Source organism: Microtus ochrogaster, linkage group LG2, assembly GCF_000317375.1.
Source record: "Microtus ochrogaster isolate Prairie Vole_2 linkage group LG2, MicOch1.0, whole genome shotgun sequence".
Lineage (NCBI taxonomy): Eukaryota > Metazoa > Chordata > Mammalia > Rodentia > Cricetidae > Microtus > Microtus ochrogaster.
In genome coordinates this window covers 33,970,029-33,988,656 of record NC_022028.1, presented here as the reverse complement: position 1 = coordinate 33,988,656, position 18,628 = coordinate 33,970,029, and the positions used below count along the sequence as shown (strand labels likewise).

General features: G+C 50.7%; 1 protein-coding gene and 1 pseudogene across 1 annotated transcript in view; both read left to right on the top strand.

The window, feature by feature from the left end:
• Adamts14 (ADAM metallopeptidase with thrombospondin type 1 motif 14) overlaps positions 1-18,628 on the top strand; it is a 68,707-nt gene that overhangs the window by 44,351 nt on the left and 5,728 nt on the right. The window contains exons 9-18 of the mRNA XM_005360084.2: positions 90-222; positions 1,425-1,538; positions 3,115-3,263; positions 6,119-6,294; positions 9,837-9,970; positions 10,299-10,422; positions 11,728-11,808; positions 14,625-14,788; positions 16,876-17,044; positions 17,448-17,580. Of these exons, the coding sequence (XP_005360141.1) occupies positions 90-222; positions 1,425-1,538; positions 3,115-3,263; positions 6,119-6,294; positions 9,837-9,970; positions 10,299-10,422; positions 11,728-11,808; positions 14,625-14,788; positions 16,876-17,044; positions 17,448-17,580 (1,377 nt within the window). The remainder of the gene's footprint in view (positions 1-89; positions 223-1,424; positions 1,539-3,114; positions 3,264-6,118; positions 6,295-9,836; positions 9,971-10,298; positions 10,423-11,727; positions 11,809-14,624; positions 14,789-16,875; positions 17,045-17,447; positions 17,581-18,628) is intronic.
• On the top strand, positions 8,676-8,755 carry LOC113457591 (annotated as a pseudogene).

Below are 18,628 nucleotides of genomic sequence, written 5' to 3'. Positions count from 1 at the left end.
AGGGAAGGGAAGGGAAGGGAAGGGAAGGGTTGGGTTGGGTTGGAATTTCTAACCCTCGGGCTGGTTTGCCTCCCCTGTCCCCACTACAGTTCCTATGACTGCCTCCTTGATGACCCCTTTGAGCGCACCTGGCCCCAGCCCCCTGAACTGCCCGGGATCGACTACTCCATGGACGAGCAGTGCCGTTTTGACTTTGGCACTGGGTACCACACCTGCTTGGCTGTGAGTAGACTGGGTGCCAGGCGAGTATGACCCAGGCTGTTGCTTTATAGAATACTGCCAATCCTGCCAGCAGTGGGCATAGAGACGGGCTTGCCGGCTTGGTTCCAGCACGCTGGGAAGAGATGGGGGCAGGGTGAAGACTCTATCTAGTCCTCACTTCAAACCATGTAGATAGAGAGGCCTGGGCACAGGGACAAGGAGGGAAAGCAGCCACTGGTGCCCTGACTAGTCTGGTCCCTTGAGGAGTTTACCTATGAGGTAGTCCAACCAGGTGTCAGGCCAGGGGCTGGGGCTGGGTCAGAAGAGTTCCCACCTCTGGACACTGTAGTGGGCATGGTGTTCTGTCTCCTTAGCCCTGTATCTGAAAGTTACCTCTCCATGGGGTCTGCCCACATCTTCATCCTCCTGCTGGAGGCCGTAGATACCAAAGAACATAACTGTGCTCTTACTCCTCCAGACAGGTCAATGACCGACCCTTAAGGTTGACCCTAAAGAGATTCACACAAGAGGACATTTCAGGGCAGGGGCATTTAAAGAACAGGCGTTAGGACTTTATATCTAAACCCAGAGAATGAAGCCTCCCTCCCCTCCCCTCTGCAGGATAGGATGCTCTGTTTGGTAGCATGGAACCCTTGTGTGGTTATTTTCCCCACTCTAGGCCACACTGGGACGTGTGGCTTGACACACACAATACTGCATTGGGGCTGGAAAACAAGGTGTGGACTTCAGTACCCAAGCGCTGTATTTGTAGGAGTCCTGTTTGCCTTAGGGGAGATGCTAAGAAAATAGTAAGGAAATTGGGGATGCCTTTCCAGTCTGGATCACAAGGCGACTGACCTCTGACCTCACTGGTTGTCCATATTAGAAGGAGAGGGGGGAGTCTGAACTTCACGTGGTTCCCCTTCCCCTCAAGATCCCCCACATGCCCACGGATGAATGGCATCCTGGGCCCAGACCTCTGTGGAGCCCCCAAACAGCTTCTGTAAAGAACAGTGAGAGTACAGGGTATGTGCACTGGGAAGGGCTCCTTCTCGGGCTGTAGAAGGGCACAGAGACGGTCCAGGGGCCGTTGGCATTTAGGGTTGAGCGGAGTTGACGGTACATGAGGTTCTGGTTACCTCATAGTGTCTTGGATCCCAGCATCCACATGCCTTCCTTCCTTTCTTCTCTGTCACTATCTACCTCATCCCCCTGCCTCACAGTTCAGGACCTTCGAGCCCTGCAAGCAGTTGTGGTGCAGCCATCCTGACAACCCATACTTCTGCAAGACCAAGAAGGGGCCCCCGCTCGATGGGACGGAGTGCGCACCGGGCAAGGTACCTGTGTGGGGCTGTGGAGGACGTGGCCCTCCTAAGGTATAGACCATCCATACCTTACATGGGTATAGGTGCCAGGACTTTGCTTCCATAGATGGCACACATGCCTAGAGTCCTTTTATGACCCCCTTCCTTTCACATTGCTCTTTCTCCTTTGGCCTCTATGGTCAGCCTGCTTTAGCACGGTCATTTGGCCTCTATGGTCAGCCTGATTTATCACAGTCCTTTGAGCTACAGCAGGCTCAGTTCCTCACATTGCATAGATAAGATGACTGAACCCCAAAAGGGTTAAGGTCAGGCCACAGAGACTAACAAAGAGGGATAAAGGGGGGACTCCACCTATCCCACCTACTCCCCTGCTCCTTGGTGCCTCTCCCCCACCCCACATCTCTTCTCTCCTCTTCCGCAGCCCACCCTTCATGTGTTTCTGGGTGTGTGTTTGCTTCCCTGGGCTTGCATGGTGCAGGGAAATCCCTGTCCGGTCCGAGAGCCCTAAGTAGCCCTCTTTAAAGTCGCATACCCTCCCAGTCACAGTCCTGCGTGCAGTTAGCCAGTGGGTCTCCATCTTGGCTACCCAGCATTTGAGGAACTTTATAAATCCCACTACTGGAGTAGGAGGTGGGCACTGAGGGGTACAGAGGAGTTTTGAGGGTGGTGGTGAAAATGTTCTGAAGTTCGACTGTGGTGCGGGCGGGATATGCACTTTGGATTGTGGAGATGTTGTGTTGTACACTCAGAATGAGTGGCCACTGTAATCTGTAAAGAACCCTTCACTGTGAGCATCTCAGGACCCTAAAAGATTGGCTCAACTGTTTGGGTGAAGCACAGGTGTCTGGGGAAGCGTAGTCCCCACTAGGGAACTCCAAGATGAACAGTTCATCTCTTGAGAAACATCCAGAAAATGCTGTATTTTTCCCAATCCCTTGTGATAAAATGGAAGAGTTTATTATTCATCTTAGGCCTTGTCTGAGTACCCAGCCCTGAACCTTCAGTTCTTTGGGCATTTTAACCAATGAGTAAACTGAGCTCCAATAAAGTGAAGAGGCCACATGCATCTCGTAACAGCTGAGCTGGGATTCAAACCCAGGCTGTTCAGATTCTATCCCTTGGCTACAGGCCACAGAGTTGGTTCATACACGTTTATGGTCTCTAGGGGGGCATTTCAGGGAACAAGTCAGCTTCAGACAGGGTGAGACGATTGTCTTTCCTTCCCCCCTCAGCCCTGCCCACACCAGACAGGGTGATGTAGGAAATAGTAGCCCATTCATTATCATTGGATAATGAATGTTTACTGTTTCTGGAGGGCTGTGTGTGCTGTTACCAGCATTACACTGGAGAAAGATGGCTATACCCAGGACAGCAAGGCTTTTGTTTGAGGTGGCTCAGCCACCTGTATTCCAGTAGGACTGGGATCCTGTCCAGTTCATTCCCCAGGCTAGTCTCTTAATGGCTCTCTCTTTCTGGCCTTGCCGTGGTATCTATCAGCTATGCTGTGTGCCCCAAGGGACACCATACCCTTGTTGTAGGCTCCACTGTAGTGGCCCAAGGTGACCATAGGCCCTCTGTTCTACCCCAGTGGTGCTTCAAGGGTCACTGCATCTGGAAGTCACCAGAGCAAACGTATGGCCAGGATGGAGGCTGGAGTTCCTGGACCAAGTTTGGTTCATGTTCTCGGTCGTGCGGAGGTGGAGTGCGATCCCGAAGCCGGAGCTGCGACAACCCTCCGTGAGTGCAGTGGACTGAGGTGGGCAGGGGAGGAGAGACACTCAGAGGGGAAGGTAGTGGACGGGGTACAGGGGAGCAACCCCTACAGCCAAGTGACTCCTGGATAAGAACCCAGAATGTTGGAGCAAAGCAGGTCTCTCCTATCTGCATTGCTAATGAGCCATGGGGCTGACTTCCAGAAATGCTCCTGAAGTCGCATTTCAAATTGTCATATCCAGAGGAGTCCCCAGAGAGAGTGGGTGGGCCCAGGACTCTGCCAGGTACTCAAGGCCTCCCACCACCTAATCTTTCCCAAACTCAGAGTAAACACAAGTTTCAATGCATTACACACCATCAGGTTTGCTTTCTGCCACATATACAAACTTACTTTTCCTTTTTTTTTTTTTTTTTGGAGTCAGGGTTTCTTTGGTAACAACTGAACAACTGTAGCTGTCCTGGAACTAGCGCTTGTAAACCAGGTTGGCCTCGAACTCACAGGGATCTGCCTGCCCCTGCCTCCCGGTGCTGGGATGAAGGGCCTGCACCATCACCACCCAGCTTACCTATTTTTTTCTAACTTCTTCTGTCTAACACCAGTTCCTCCATTCCCCACCACTTGTCTGACCCTTTTTGTCATCTTGGTAGGATCCCCTCCCCTATGTCACAGCTGAGGAATGTCCAAGCCCTGGTTCCCTACAGTCCTCATCTCCCAGAATAAAATTGCTCGCTTAGGACACTGTCATGAGGAATGGGCAAACTGGATGAAGCTGCCACGAGTCCACTGGTCTGGGGACTACCACAGGGCCTGGCTGAGGCCCTCCTTGTTCCAAGTAACATAATAAACATTCATAATAACAGGTCATAGGGCCACAGTGGATCCAGAGCCCTTAGACATAGAAGTCATTTGGGGCTTAGTGACTAAAGTCCTTGTCATGCAAGCTAGACTGGAGTTCGGATTCCCTTGAACCTACATAAAAGTTGGCCAAGTGTGAGGATGACTGCTCATAATCCTAACACTGAGGAGATGGGGATGCAGGGTTCCCAGGGCAAGCTGGCTGGGAGGACTAGCCAGAACCAGCAAGATCAGCGAATAAAGTGGGAAGTGAAGAGGACACCCAGTGTCAACTTTGGGCCACTGTGCAAATGCACACACATATACATTCATACACTTATAACCATGCATACACAGATGCATACCCCACACTCACGCACATGCGGTAAGAGAAAAAAGAGACAGTGGTTACTGGTGGCGCACTGTTTACCTGCGAGGATTGGCGGCTCACTACCTCCAGAGCAACCAGCGTCTTTGCTAACCACGCTGCACGAATGACCATCGGCATGGACTTCCTTGTAATTTTCCTCTCTGGGAGTCGCCGCAGCCAAGGAGGCAGGAAGGCATAGTGGTGCCTACTCTGATAAACCACCTTGCATGTGCCAGCAACTCATCACAGCTACCGTTTAGTAAACTTCCTGTAGTAATAGCTTTTTGTTATATGTGCCTTAAATGGAATAATATGTGTGCTCAGCACCAGAGTGTGGGTTAAATACTCCAGAGGCAACAGCTGGTGTTGTTTGGAAGCGTTCTCAACACTGTGCAGGATGCTATGTGCTCAAGTGGTAAGCCTGGAGTTCTCCTAGTGTCTCCGTGCAGGGAACTGTTACACCCTATAAATGGATACTTTATACAGATAGGTTTTTCTTTCTTTGTTTTGTTTGAGATAGGACCTCACTTTGGTAACTTTGGCTGGCCTAGAACTCACTATGTAGACCAGGCTGGCCTCCGCCTCCCAAGTACTGGGGATTAAAGGTGTGTGCTACCACACCTGGCTTAATAGTCTTTTTTTAAAAGATTTACTTTTATTTTATGTGTTTTGCCTGCGTGTATGTATGGACACTGTGTGTTTGCAGTGCCCGAAGAGGCCAGAAGAGGGCATCAGATCTCTGAGAACTGGAGTTACAGACAGTTGTGAATTGCCATGTGGGTGCTGGGAACTGAACTTGCAAGAGGAGCCAGTATTCTTAACCACCGAGCCTCTTGCCAGCTCCAGTATTGATAGTCTTTTCTAATCCTCTTGACCTAATGGGGAAGAGTGTCTGATTGCTACTCTGTTGTGTCACAGCAGGAGGTGAGTTAGGCTAGCCCCACATTACAAGGGAGAAATCAAGGCGTAGCATGGCCAAGTGACTGACCCAAGGCCACAGGGTCGGGACTAGGATGTCAGCTCTTTTGGTTCAAAACCCAAATCTCTTGGGCTGTTCCTTACTTTATTATGCTATGAGACAAAGTGGATGTGGACTACACACAGTCTGCAGTAAGGACTGGAGGGGTTTGAAGACTAAGCAGGACTAATGGCTGACTGGTAGGGCAGGCTAGCCAGTCCCTGTATCTGTCTGTCATTCTGCCCCCCCCCCCCCCGCCAGGGAGATAGGAGCTAGCTCTATTCTTGCAGGTGAAATAGTTCAGGAGAAAGAGGGTCTGGAGAGGCTAGGGCTGTAGCTCCCTTGGTGGAGTGCTTGCCTAGCGTGCAGCCCTGGGTTCAATCCCTGCCATCATATAAATTGGATATGATGGCAAATACCTCCCAATACTCTGCAGGTGGAGGCTAGAAGATCCAAAGGTCCCAGCCAGCTTCAGCTATGTAGTCCAAGGCCAGCCTGAGTTATATGAGACCCTGTCACAGAAAGAAAAGAAAGGAGAAAGTCGGCTCAGAAGGCCCTGAGTTCAGCAGACCCAACACTGGTCACTACAGAGTGGATAAGTCAGCGGAGGTCTCCCACGGCTGCCATAGGACTGAGTGTCGCAGTGTCATGTAGGAAGCTCCCCTCTTCCCAGCCTTCCCAGACAGCCAGGTCACCTGGTCTCTCCGCCACTGCAGTCCAGCCTATGGAGGCCGCCCATGCTCAGGATCCATGTTTGAGTACCAGATCTGCAACAGTGACGACTGTCCTGGGCCCTACGAGGACTTCCGGGCCCAGCAGTGTGCCAAGCGCAACTCCTACTACATCCACCAGAATGCCAAGCACAGCTGGCTGCCCTACGAGCCTGAAGATGGTGAGTGGCCCCGCTCTGCCCAGCTCTAAGCATGTGCCCGCTCCTGTTCTCCCACCTGACGAGGCACAGGGACCTGGGGGTGCCACAGGAAGCTGGTGGGCAGACGAACCCAAGTCCTTTGGATTTGCCTGAGTGTCTTGTGTGTCCTGTACTTCTAGAGCCACCATCATCATTGAGGCCAACCATCCCTGGTGTGTATGCTTTTAAGGCAAGCAACTTGGGGAAGGGGCCCCCTCTCCAGGAATGCTGATAGCTGGTCACAGAGCTGGATGGTTTTCAGATATTTTTCATTACCTGTATAAAAAGGCATCTGCCCTAGGAAAGAGATGACAGAGAACATTGAAGAAAAAGTTACCCAGATGTGGTGGTGCACACCTTTAATCTTAGCGCTCAGGAGGCAGAGGCAGGCGGGTCTCTGTGAGTTGAATGCCTGCCTGGTCTATACAGTGAATTCTAAACCAGCCAAAGATACATAGTGAGACACTATCTCAAAAAATTAGGGGGGGGGAGAGAAGGAGAAGGAAAGGAGGGAGGGAGAGAAAAGCAAAGACTTAGTTTACTTCCTGGAGTTTGTCTCCAAGTCCTGGGAAACCTACTGTGTGGCCCCTGGGCTCTGGTCACGCCCCAAGGACGCAGTACTGTGTCCAGAAGAGCTTCCATCACTGCAGGCTAGGCTTAGAGGTGTCATGGGTAAAGCATTCATTTAGCCATTCCTGAAGGTCATTTGAAAAGCAGGAGGGTGGGAACCTGAGGGATCCTCATGTTCCCCCACCCCAGGCTGCCCTAGAATAGATAAAGACCTTAGGATTTGGAGGGCATGGTGTTAGGATCACACTGAAACCAACCCCCAGTCTTTGCATGCATGCCCGGTGAGAGCTCCTGCTGCAGCCTTAGACCAGGAATGGCCAGGTTGCCTGGCTCTTCAGGCTGGAGGCTGGAAGGGCTTTGCAGGTTCTGTGATTCCCACCTCTTGGATCCCAGGCAGCTTCTGTGAGAACAGTGGCTTCCCAAGCCCCAGTTGGCATCACCATCCTGAACTCCTGGACTCGAGCTTATGGGAGATTCCTCAGGTTGCAAGGGACTTCAGAGTCCCAGACTTCTCAGCATTGCCCTTGCAGGGGTGGGCAGGGACTTCCTTCTGCTTGGATGCCTCCCACTCTGGGGAGCTCACCACTCCTTTGCCTCTAGCAGATGCCCAGACACCTGCCTGCTGGGCCCACTGCAAGGACCCTGCTTCTCACCTGGAGGTAAAGCTCTCAGACTCAGACCTCATTGGGAATCTGACTCCCAAGCAGGTTCTCTAAGTGGTCTTAGCTGTCGTGACTCCATACTGGAGTCCTGTGTGAGGGAGACAAGGAGTGACAGTGTCTTGGGAGCTTGGAGAGAGGAGCAGACGCTGGCTGGACTCTTGTGGAGGGTTTCGGGATGGGCTGCAGGTCACTGGGAAGGGAGCTAAGCAGAGAGGCCTGGGCAGGAAGGGCAAGAAGGTCGAGGAACAGCTGGACCTCAGGCCTTCCCAGAACTTAGACCAATTCCAGGAAGTGAGCTAAGCCCCCAACCTCACTTTTTCTAAGAAACACAGCTAGTGTTTATGTGTTCTCTGCAACTTCCTTTTTAGGACATTGTCAGCTGGGAGAAAGAAGGGAACATTTTTTTACTTTGGGACATACAGTTCTCCTACTGGTGTGCCTGGCCAGGCTGCAGAGCCAAAGCAAGATCCAAGTGACTTTGCAGTTAGAGACTTGGCTGAGCCATTCCATGTGTGGCCTTGAGCAAAATGATTTAGCCTCTGTTCCCATGTTTCCTCTGTGCCGTAGAACCTGGCCTGGGGTGAGGCTCAGTGGTAGAACACTTGCCTAGCATGCATGAGACCCTCGGTTTGATTCCCAGTACTCCTTGGGGTTGGGGAGGGGAGATGAGAACATAGCTTAGTTGGTAAAGTGTTTGTTCTGCAAATGTGTGAAGTTGAATGACTTCACGTTAAAAAGGTAAGTCTGGGGCTGGAGAGATGGCTCAGAGTTTAAGAATACCGACTGCTCTTCCAGAGAACCCGGGTTTGATTCCCTACACCACTGGTGGCTAACATCAATCTGTAACTCCAATTCTAGGGAGATCTGATGCCCTCTTCTGGCCTCCATGGGCACTGCACAGACATGGCACACATACATATGTGCAGACAAAATACCCATACACATACAAATTTAAAAATAACTCTTTAAATCTTTTTTAAAAGATAAATCTAGGCATGATGGCATATATCTGTAATTCCAACACTAGGGAGATAGAAAAACCGAGTCCCTGGGATTTACTAGCCAGCCAACTTAGACTGATTGGCACATTCCAGATCCCATGAGAGACCCTGTCTCAAAAAACAAGGCAGGGTGCTTGCTTCAACAGCACATATACTAAAATTAGAACAATACAGAGAGGATTAGCAGGGCTCCTAAAATAAAAGATGACAACAAGGCCCACACAAAGGCTGGGCACCGTGGCACATATGTATAACCCCAGTACTGGTGGGGATGGGCAGGGAGACTGATCCCAGCCAAATCAGCGGACTTCGGGTTCAATGAGAGACTCTGTCTCAAAATACTAGATGGTGAGCGACTGAGGGAGATAGCTGATGTCCATCTCTGGCTTCCATATGCTTATACATTCATACACGTGCATGCAACACACACACACACACACACACACACACCTACAAACCCAAAGTGGTTGGCTCCTGAGCAAACACTAAGATTGTCTTCTAGTGGGGTGAGGTGGTTGTGGCAGCTGTAAGTTGCCCATGCTCCTCTAAGTAACCCCTCACTGTTGTTTGTGTAAATGACCCTAATTAAACTCACTGGGTCACTAAAAAAATAAGTGTATGTCCTATCCCACTAGAACCTTCCTCACTTGGATGTTGAAATGAGATGAATCAAGTCATTGTGACAGGCATTTACTATTGTTTCTCAAAGTATGAAAGGGCTTTGGGAGGATCTGGTAGCCAGTGAGCATCTGCTAGGTTAATATATATATGATATATATATATATATATGATTTATTTTCAATTGTGTGTGCATACACTTGTGAGAGCGAATGTGTATACAGGTGCCCACAGACACCAGATGATCCCCTGGAACTGGAGTTGCAGTTGGTTGTTAGCAGCCCATCCTAGGTGCTGAGAATTGAACGCAGGTCTGCTGGAAGAGCAGCAAGTATTCTTAACCGCTGAGCTGTTTCTCTAGCTGTAGGTGTTGGCTTACAATTGGTGGTTTGTCAATGGATTTTTCTCAGCAAACTGATAATACATTTTACTGACTGTCAATCATGAAAATAAGGGAACTGAGGCTCAAAAAGGCTCAAGACATTCGCCTCCGGTTATGAGACCAATCCATAAATGCCACAGCAAGGCTCTTAAACCCGTCCCCCAGACAGAGCTCCCATCCCTGCCCAGAGCTGGCCCATGACTTCTTGGCTAGATCACACGCTGGTAACATCCTGAACCCTCCTACTTTCTGTCAACCCAGTGGGGCTTAGCAGTGTCTCTCTCCTCACAGATGCCCAGAAGTGTGAGCTCATTTGCCAGTCTGCAGACACGGGAGATGTGGTATTTATGAACCAAGTAGTCCACGATGGAACGCGCTGCAGCTATCGGGACCCCTATAGTGTCTGTGCACGCGGCGAGTGCGTGGTGGGTACCCCTGCAAGCTGTCTATGCTCTGCCACCTCTTGGTTCCCAGGATGATAGGTTTGCTCACCTGCCACACTTAAGGACAGCTAGGACAGCTGCAGGGGGGGGTCCCTTTCTGCCCTACACAGTTAGGGAAGAAAGGCAATTTGAGACTCATTAATCACCACACTGGGTAATTCTTTACCTGGGTCACAGGGAGAATTTTGGGGAGTTCCCATGTTCTAGGGTTCCCCCTTTGGCCAGGGCCAGGAGTCTCAGGAGGGAGCCAGGGGACCTGAGAGGTGGAGGCAGGGGAGCCTCCTTCCACTGACCTCACCTCCACCCCCAGCCCTTTGGTTGCGACAAAGAAGTGGGATCCATGAAGGCGGATGACAAGTGCGGTGTCTGTGGCGGGGACAACTCTCACTGCAGGACCGTGAAGGGGACACTGGGGAAGGCGTCCAAGCAGGCAGGTAAGCCCAGCTGGGTGTGTGTGGGGGGTGTGCTTCTCCTTGTCCAGTGCTGGGGAGGGGAGGGTTCTGGAACCTGTCTGCAGACCGTCTCAGAACTGCCCGTGGTTGGTCCCTTCTCTTCTGGCATGCTAGCGTAGGCAGAGCCCAGGAGCTCAAAAAGTTCTTTTGGGAAAGGGGTAGATAACATGGGAGGACATGTGCCCAGCCATCTTTTTGACCCTGGGCCTTTGATAGGACCAAGGGGGGGGGGGGGGGGAGTCAGACTGTATTAATGGCTCGGCCATGACTGAATCACTCATTTCCTGTTCTCATTTTTTTTTTTTTTTTGGTTTTTTCGAGACAGGGTTTCTCTGTGGTTTTGGAGCCTGTCCTGGAACTAGCTCTTGTAGACCAGGCTGGTCTCGAACTCACAAAGATCCTCCTGCCTCTGCCTCCCAAGTGCTGGGATTAAAGGCGTGCGCCACCACCGCCCGGCTCCTGTTCTCATTTTAAAAACAAAGTCTGGGACATTTTCTGCTCTGAGTTTCTGGTACCTTGAGTTCTTTCATTTCCACCTCCATCCTTACCAAACTCGCTGTGGACGAGGACCAGTCCTCCTTTAGACTCCTGTGTGGAGTGAGTCTGGTCCCCTTGGGGGAGTGCACAGCTTTGCCTCACCCTGTGAAGCAGGGGAAGGTTGGTGGCCATGAAAGACTTGTTCCCAAGCTTTGAATCAGCCCTGTGGGACCTTCACGGCTGATTTCGTCTAAATCCCCACAGTAGCTTAGGAAGGAAAGAGGGGGAGCAGATGGGGCTGGAGAGATGGCTCAGTGGTTAAGAGCATTGCCTGCTCTTCCAAAGGTCCTGAGTTCAATTCCAGGCAACCACATGGTGGCTCACAACCATCTGTTAAGAGGTCTGGTTCCCTCTTCCGGCCTGCAGGCATACACACAGACAGAATATTGTATACATAATAAATAAATAAAATAAATATTTAAAAAAAAAGAGGGGGAGCAGAGGTCAGAAAAGAAAGCGGAAAAGGAGGCCAAGAATGAGAAATAAACACAACTTACACACGCGGACATCAGTGCATGTGGGAGTACCCTTAGGGGACACTTGGAGCCACCGCATCTCATGTGCCCCCCTGACCTCCTTGTGAAGGTCCCAACCCCAGTTTCCACCCAAGGGTGTTTTCATGTTCTGAAGGGTTCTATGACTGAGAAGTTCTAGTGTTCCTAGTGGCGTGGGGTGAGGTGGGTGGGGTGCTGAGCAGGGAGCCACCCTCTCAGGACTCTCCTTCCTTTCCTGGATGCCCCTGGGTGGCAGCGGCTCTCAAGCAGGTGCAGATTCCAGCAGGTGCCAGGCATATTCAGATTGAGTTGCTGGAGAAGATGCCCCACCGCATTGGTGAGTGCTGTGGGGGGGAGCGGGGGAGGGGGGATAGGGCGGGTCCCAGAGAGCAGGTGGGGCCTCCCACACTTAGATAAAGGCAGGCAACTCTTCCTAATTCCTAAATTTATGCTGAATGGATGAACTGTCCCAGAGCTCAAATTCCCGAAGGCCTAAAGGGGAGTTTAGCAAATACAACCAACCCTCAGGACCAGTCTCTTCCCACTAGGAGCAACAACTGTTCAAATTTCTTATGTGAGCAGATGACTTCAAAAAAAAAAAAAAAGTCGTGTTTGTATAAGGGCTCAGGCAGCTCTTGCTTCCTGGTAAACTACCTAGAATATAAGGGTTAAAAGCAGTTCTTACGGGATCTCAGTTCTGTGGTCATGAGTGGCTTGGCTGGGTGGTTCTTCTACTGTTGCCTGAACCCAAACAGGCAAACACTGGCAACTGGTGGGCTAGTTGGGAGCTACTTGGTCTAGGAAGTGTGGAGATAGTATTGGCAGTTGGCTGAGCTATGACCAACCCCAACAAGCAAATCTGGGACTGTTTATTGGATGTCTGCTCCATGAACATCTGCAGTAGCAGTGTCTCAAAAATGAGGAAATAGATAAATAAGGTAGTGTCTAAGGAAGACTGTGACAAAGATCCCTGTTTTCCACATTATAACCACACACATACATGCATATATACACATATACAAACATGTACATACATGAAAAAACATGTACATGTACGTACATACACACACACATACACACACACACACAAATTTGAATCTCCAAACAGACGGAACTTAAAAAGTCAAGGCCAGACTTAGTGGTGGTAGTGGTGTACACCTTTTATCCCAATATTCAGAAAACAGAAACAAAAGGATCTCTGCGAGTTCAAGGCTAGCCTGGTTCACATAGCAAATTCAGGCTAGCCATGGGTACATAGTGAGACTCTATTTCAAAATAAAGTAAAATAGACATTCAAGTTAAGAGCCATCCAAATGGTCCACAGATAAAGGCTCTTGTCACATAAACTGAGTGACCACAGTTTGATCCCTGAAAACCACACAAAAATAGAAGAAAATTGAGCCCACAAAGTTGTCCTTTGACCCCCCCCCCACTCTTAGGCCATGGCATATGCTCCTCTCACCAATAAAAATAAATAAACATTTTTTTTCAATTTTAAAAGTTCATGTTAAGACATTAATGCGATATGAAAGATGTTTTTATTGTTTGGTTTGGTTTTGTCTTTACTGAAACCCAATTGGCAGTCAAAAAAATAAGCATGTCCAAAAGAGATTCCTCTCTGAAGACATCACACAGATCCATGGCTGTTGGGCCGGGGGGGGGGGGGGGGAGAAAAGGGGGGGGGGGTGGCTGTTGGGCCGGGGGGGGGGGGGGGGGGGGGGGGGGAGGCGGGCGGTGCAATGAATGAGCATGTGCGCTAGGGTTCTTTTGCGGTGGTGAAAGTATTCTGGGATTGCACAGTGATGATGATTAGATATGCCAAACAATCACTGGGTTGCACACTTTAATAGGGCGAATTACACGGTGTGGCTTGTGTCTCAATGACAAACCCAAGAGGGCAGATTGGAACCCAGCCTGTCCGCTGTGGACAGTGGCTGCTTCTGCTTCAGGGGATGGCTGTGTTTTCCAATGTCTGTCTGTGCTCAGACCCCCTTGTGGAGGATATGTAGGCTATACTATCACCGTGATATGTCACAGAGGCCTTTCCAGCCTGTTAGGCTACCAAGTCCTGCTACTTCCGATTTATACATCACAAACACTTACGTGAAATGGGATGTTTCTTGGTAAGCTCAGCTATCATAAAAATGTTTCCAGTTATCATTTTATATTATTATCGGTAACATGAGAAACGTCAAGCTTCCTGGAGCTGTGTCTCTTTCTAGCACAGCTGTGGTGGTTCCCACTCTTCCAGCTTTGAGGGCACCTGAAAGGCCATACCGCATCCACACAGTAGCCACAGAGAAACTGAGGCCTGGGGTCAATTCAGGGCCTTCTCTGGGTTCTTAGTCACCCTTGGGGGATAGATAAGACAGAACTATCCTGGGTCCTGGTCTCCCAGCAACAGCATCATGCCATTGTCAGTTCTGTGACCACAGGGGCAGCAACTGGTGCACATCAAAGGTAGTCGAGGCTGTTATATACATGAGTTCCTTTCATTGCCTGGGAGGGTGTGTGTGTGTGTATTTAAGGTCTATCTGGGCAAGCAACCCTGTGTGCTGGCTACAACCATTAGTTTCACACCTATCTATCTATCTATCTATCTATCTATCTATCTATCTATCTATCTATCTATCTATTTATGTTTTTCAAGACAGTGTTTCTCTGTAGCTTTTGGTGCCTATCCTAAAACTAGCTCTTATAGACCAGGAACTCACAGAGATCCGCCTGCCTCTGCCTCCCGAGTGCTGGGATTAAAGGCGTGCGCCACCACCGCCCGACTAGTTTCACTTTATATAGAAGGTAAAGCTGAGGCTGCACGGGGACAGCTTGCTCTCCTGTGCTCTGTGCTTTGCTTTAGATCCTACAGGGACATCGCTAAGGGCTGGGCTTTTTGAAAAGGGTTAAACAGAGTCATAACTGTAGGTGGCCATTAGTCAGTGTGGAAGAAGCCAGCTGCTGATGAAGGGTCAGTGGTGTACATCTGGACCCAGTGGGAGGACAGGTTTGTGGAGGGCTCCTGGGTGGCCCTGATGGGGGTGCTCAGGGAGCTAAGTAGAGAAGCAACCTAAGGAAGGGCCTCCTGGGAAAGCCGTGACTGTCAGTCAGGGGCCTCTGTAGAGGGCAATAGAAAACCTTACCCCTCTCCCTGGCCAGCGGTGAAGAACCATGTGACCGGAAGCTTCATCCTCAACCCTAAGGGCAAGGAAGCCTCTAGCAGAACCTTCACTGCACTGGGACTGGAGTGGGAGCACGCTGCGGAGGAGACCAAGGACAGCCTTAAGACCAGCGGGCCCCTGCCGGAAGCCATCGCCGTCCTGGTGAGCCTTCTGGCCTGCAGTGGCCTTTCCTGTCCTTTGTGTCCGCTTTCCCAGGTGTGTGGGAGGCCAGATGCAGCCGTTACAAGCTCCCGATTTCATGGCATGAGAAACGGGGTCTGGTGGAAGGGCAGCCCTGTGAAGTTAGGGCTAGTGCCTGTGTCCTCACAGCTCCCCTCAGCGTCCCTGTGCATTGTTGCATGGCAACATGTGTGAGCCTTAAGGTGGTTTGGACCATGGCAGTGCCAGCCTCTGAGAAAGGAACAGGGCCATTATCCTAACTGCCGTCCATTGCTGCCTGTACCCCCTTTCCTATTCCTAGACTAGGCCTCATGGAGCAGGAATTGGTAATTCAGCAGATTGGCCAACAAGAGCTTTGTCCCCATGACATCGGCCTGAGCTGACAACAGAGGCCTTGGATGGGCTTTGTTCCTGGTGTTGCCCTCAGTGGTCACGCTGTGCTCTGGGGGGCAAATTCTGAGGCTGTTGGTGTAAGAATCCATCTAACACATCCTTCCCGTTCACCTCGTATTTGTGGCCACCCGTGTGCCTGGAGCCAGCTGACGTCTGCTCTGGGTACCGAGGCGTGGGTACCGAGGCGAGTCGAGGGAGTGTGAATAGTCTCAACAAAGGATGCTGAGACAGCACGATTTTCAGGTGTAAAAGGCTGAAGCCAGACCTCTAGTTAATGCCATATACAAATAACGCAAAACAGACGAAAGACCTAAATGTACGAATGGTAGCCTGTAACTCTTAGAAGGAAATGGGTAAGTTTTCACGAGCTTCTGTTCTTCAGTAACGAGATAAGCGACAAAAGGAATAGACGTAACACATTAGATGTCACCAACCTGGAGACACTGACGCATTAAAGGACACATTGTCCAGAAGTAAGAAGGGAGGCCGTCAAGACGGTTCCTGCTTCAGGGCACTTGGTGGCAATGCCAAGCCTCATGACCGGAGCTCAGTGTCCAGAGTTCATATGGCGGAGTGGGAGAACCCACTTCCTCAGCTTGTCCTCTGGCCTCCATACTCACGGCATCCACCCCTTCCCCAGTCCTGCCCCCCAAATAATGAATGTAATTCAAAAGAAAATGTTAAGAAGAAAAAATAACCAGACATGGTAGCACATGTCTATAATGGTAGTACTTGGGAGGTGGGCTACATGAGTCCTTGTCTTTAAAATAAGGAAGTGAGGCCGGGTGATGGTGGTGCATGCCTTTAATCCCAGCACTCGGGAGGCAGAGGCAGGCAGATTTCTGTGAGTTCAAGACCAGCCTGGTCTACAGAGCTAGTTCCAGGACAGGCTCCAAAGCCACAGAGAAACCCTGTCTCAAAAAACCAAAATAAATAAATAAATAAATAAATAAATAAATAAATAAATAAATAAATAAAGTGAAAAGGGAGAGAGAAAGATGGGAGAGAGGTAGCTCAGTTGGTAGAATGCTTGCCTAGAGTGCATGAAGCCCCAGGCTCCATCCTAAGCACCGGGCCTAGAGGTTCACCCCTGTGATCAGAAGTTCAGAAGTTCAAAGTCATCCCATTCTACATGAGTTCACGGCCAATGTGGGTAATGTGAGACCTAAGAAGTGGGGTGGGAGGAAGAGGAAAGAGGGAAGGTTTAAAAGGTTGCTCACTGGCAGCCTGGTTAAGTCAGACAGTTTAGATGCCAGACTTAGGATGTAGGTTTATGGGGAAAAAAAAAACGGCTCATGGCCTGATACTGGCTGCTCTTGGGTTTGGGACATAGCAGGTGCTATGGGCAGTGGGAGTTTGTGACTGTCCCGCCTGCCCCAATCAGGTACTAACAGTCACTGGATTAATGGTATTAGTTATGTCTCAATTACAAACCCAAAAGCGCTATGGAATCCCGTGGCTGTGGGCAGTGGCTGCTTCTGTTTCAGGCAGTGGGTGTGTTCTCCCACGTCAATCTGTGATCAGATTCCCTCATGGAGTGTTTGTGGGCTACAGTGCCATCGTGGCATGCCCCAGGCCCTCTGCCCAGTCCCCAACATATTTTTGACCCCCTTGGACCCCACCGGCCCTGCTTCTGCCTCTGGCCTTTGTGCTGCCTCCTTCTTGTCTCCCCTCAGGTGCTCCCCCCAGTGGAAGGTAAACCCCGAGGTAGCCTGGCCTACAAGTACGTCATCCACGAGGACCTGCTGCCCCTCATCGGGAGCAATAATGTGCTCCTGGAAGAGACAGACATCTATGAGTGGGCTCTCAAGAGCTGGTCTCCTTGCAGCAAGGCCTGTGGAGGAGGTATCAGCTGTTGTGGGGAGTGGCGGGGGTGGGGGAGAATAGACCAGAGATTCTAGGGAGCTGTCAGGAAGCTGTGCCTCCATTTGATGGGTCAACTTCTCTTGACTCAGTTTCTCACTGATCTCCCATGCCTAGAGGCCATTCTGAGCAGAGCATTGGGTGAAGTTGGGGCTTGTGGGAGCAGGCTACAGGACAGGTTGTCTGTTCAGCTATGCGAAGCCACTGCTCTCTCAGCCAGTGCTGACAGGCCGGGAAGAGCCCCTCTATAAAGTTACTTGCGTAGGACTTAGTACTGGGGCAAGGAGGAAATAGACTCTCTAGAAAGTCCCCCTGAGGACAAGAAAGGGCAGGAGGCCTGGAGCAGAAGGTCTCGAGCTGGCCCACAGCAGCCCTATCTTTGCAGGAATCCAGTTTACTAAGTATGGCTGTCGGCGCCGCCGGGACCACCACATGGTACAGCGGCACCTGTGTGACCACAAAAAGAGGCCCAAGCCTATCCGACGGCGTTGTAACCAGCACCCATGTCCCCAGCCCACGTGAGTGTTCCAGGGGAGCAAAGTCTGGCCTCTGCCTCTCTCCACCCTGGCCCACATGGAAGGTAGCTGCAGTTGCTATGCTAGCACTTCTTCAAACAGAAAGCCTGCAGCCAGGTTCGTAGGGGACACACAACAGCCCACAGCAGGCACTGTGACCACCCTCCATGGCCCGCCATCCCTGTTGGGTTTCTTCATTGCCAATCTCCAATGCCAGGAAGAGGATGGCAGCACCTTGCCCCAACTAGCATTCGTTCACTGGTAGGACCTGGGCTTTCTGTTGGTGAGGCAGGGGACTCTTATCTCTGGGCAAGAATACTGTCTATTGCCTTCTCCCTCTTTGGTCACTGAGTGACTAGCCCCCAGTGTAGCTAATCCCTGGTTAAGATTCCCTAGCCTGAGGAACAGGCATTTGGAGCCCAAGGTCATGATTTTAGGATTATTCAAAAGAGCATGAAGGGAGGTACTTGAGCTGGGCTTAAGACCTCCAGGTTGGTGCCCTTGGCCCGCGGCAGTGCTGACTGGGGACTCCCAGAGAGCTGGGGGTAGCTGCTTGGTAGGAAACTGCAGAGGGTCTTCTTCACACTCTTGCTTCCCTGGGAATAATCCCTGACTGGGTGCCGTGGAACCTGGGGCCTCTCCAGGGCTGGACATGTGATCTGAGGCTGGGATGAGAATTGATAGCCAATATTAGTCTACTGTGATTCCCCTGGTACACAACCAGGAAGGGACATAGTGTCATCCCCTCTGTCTGTGTCCCCCCCATTATTTTTTTTCTGTCATTCATAAGACTTCCTACATCATGATCATGAGGCCTGCATGCAGGACTGACTCTCTAAGATTCTGGGTGGGTTTTTCCCTAACAATCTTAGGGTTTGTTGGGGGATTTTCTTTCTTCTCCTCCCCCTTCCCCCTTCCCTTTCCCTTCCCCTCTTCTTTAATTCTCTCTCTTCCTCTCCCCCCATCTCTGGTGTGTGTGTGTGTGTGTGTGTGTGTGTGTGTGTGTGTGTGTGTGTGTGTGTGAGAGAGAGAGAGAGAGAGAGAGAGAGAG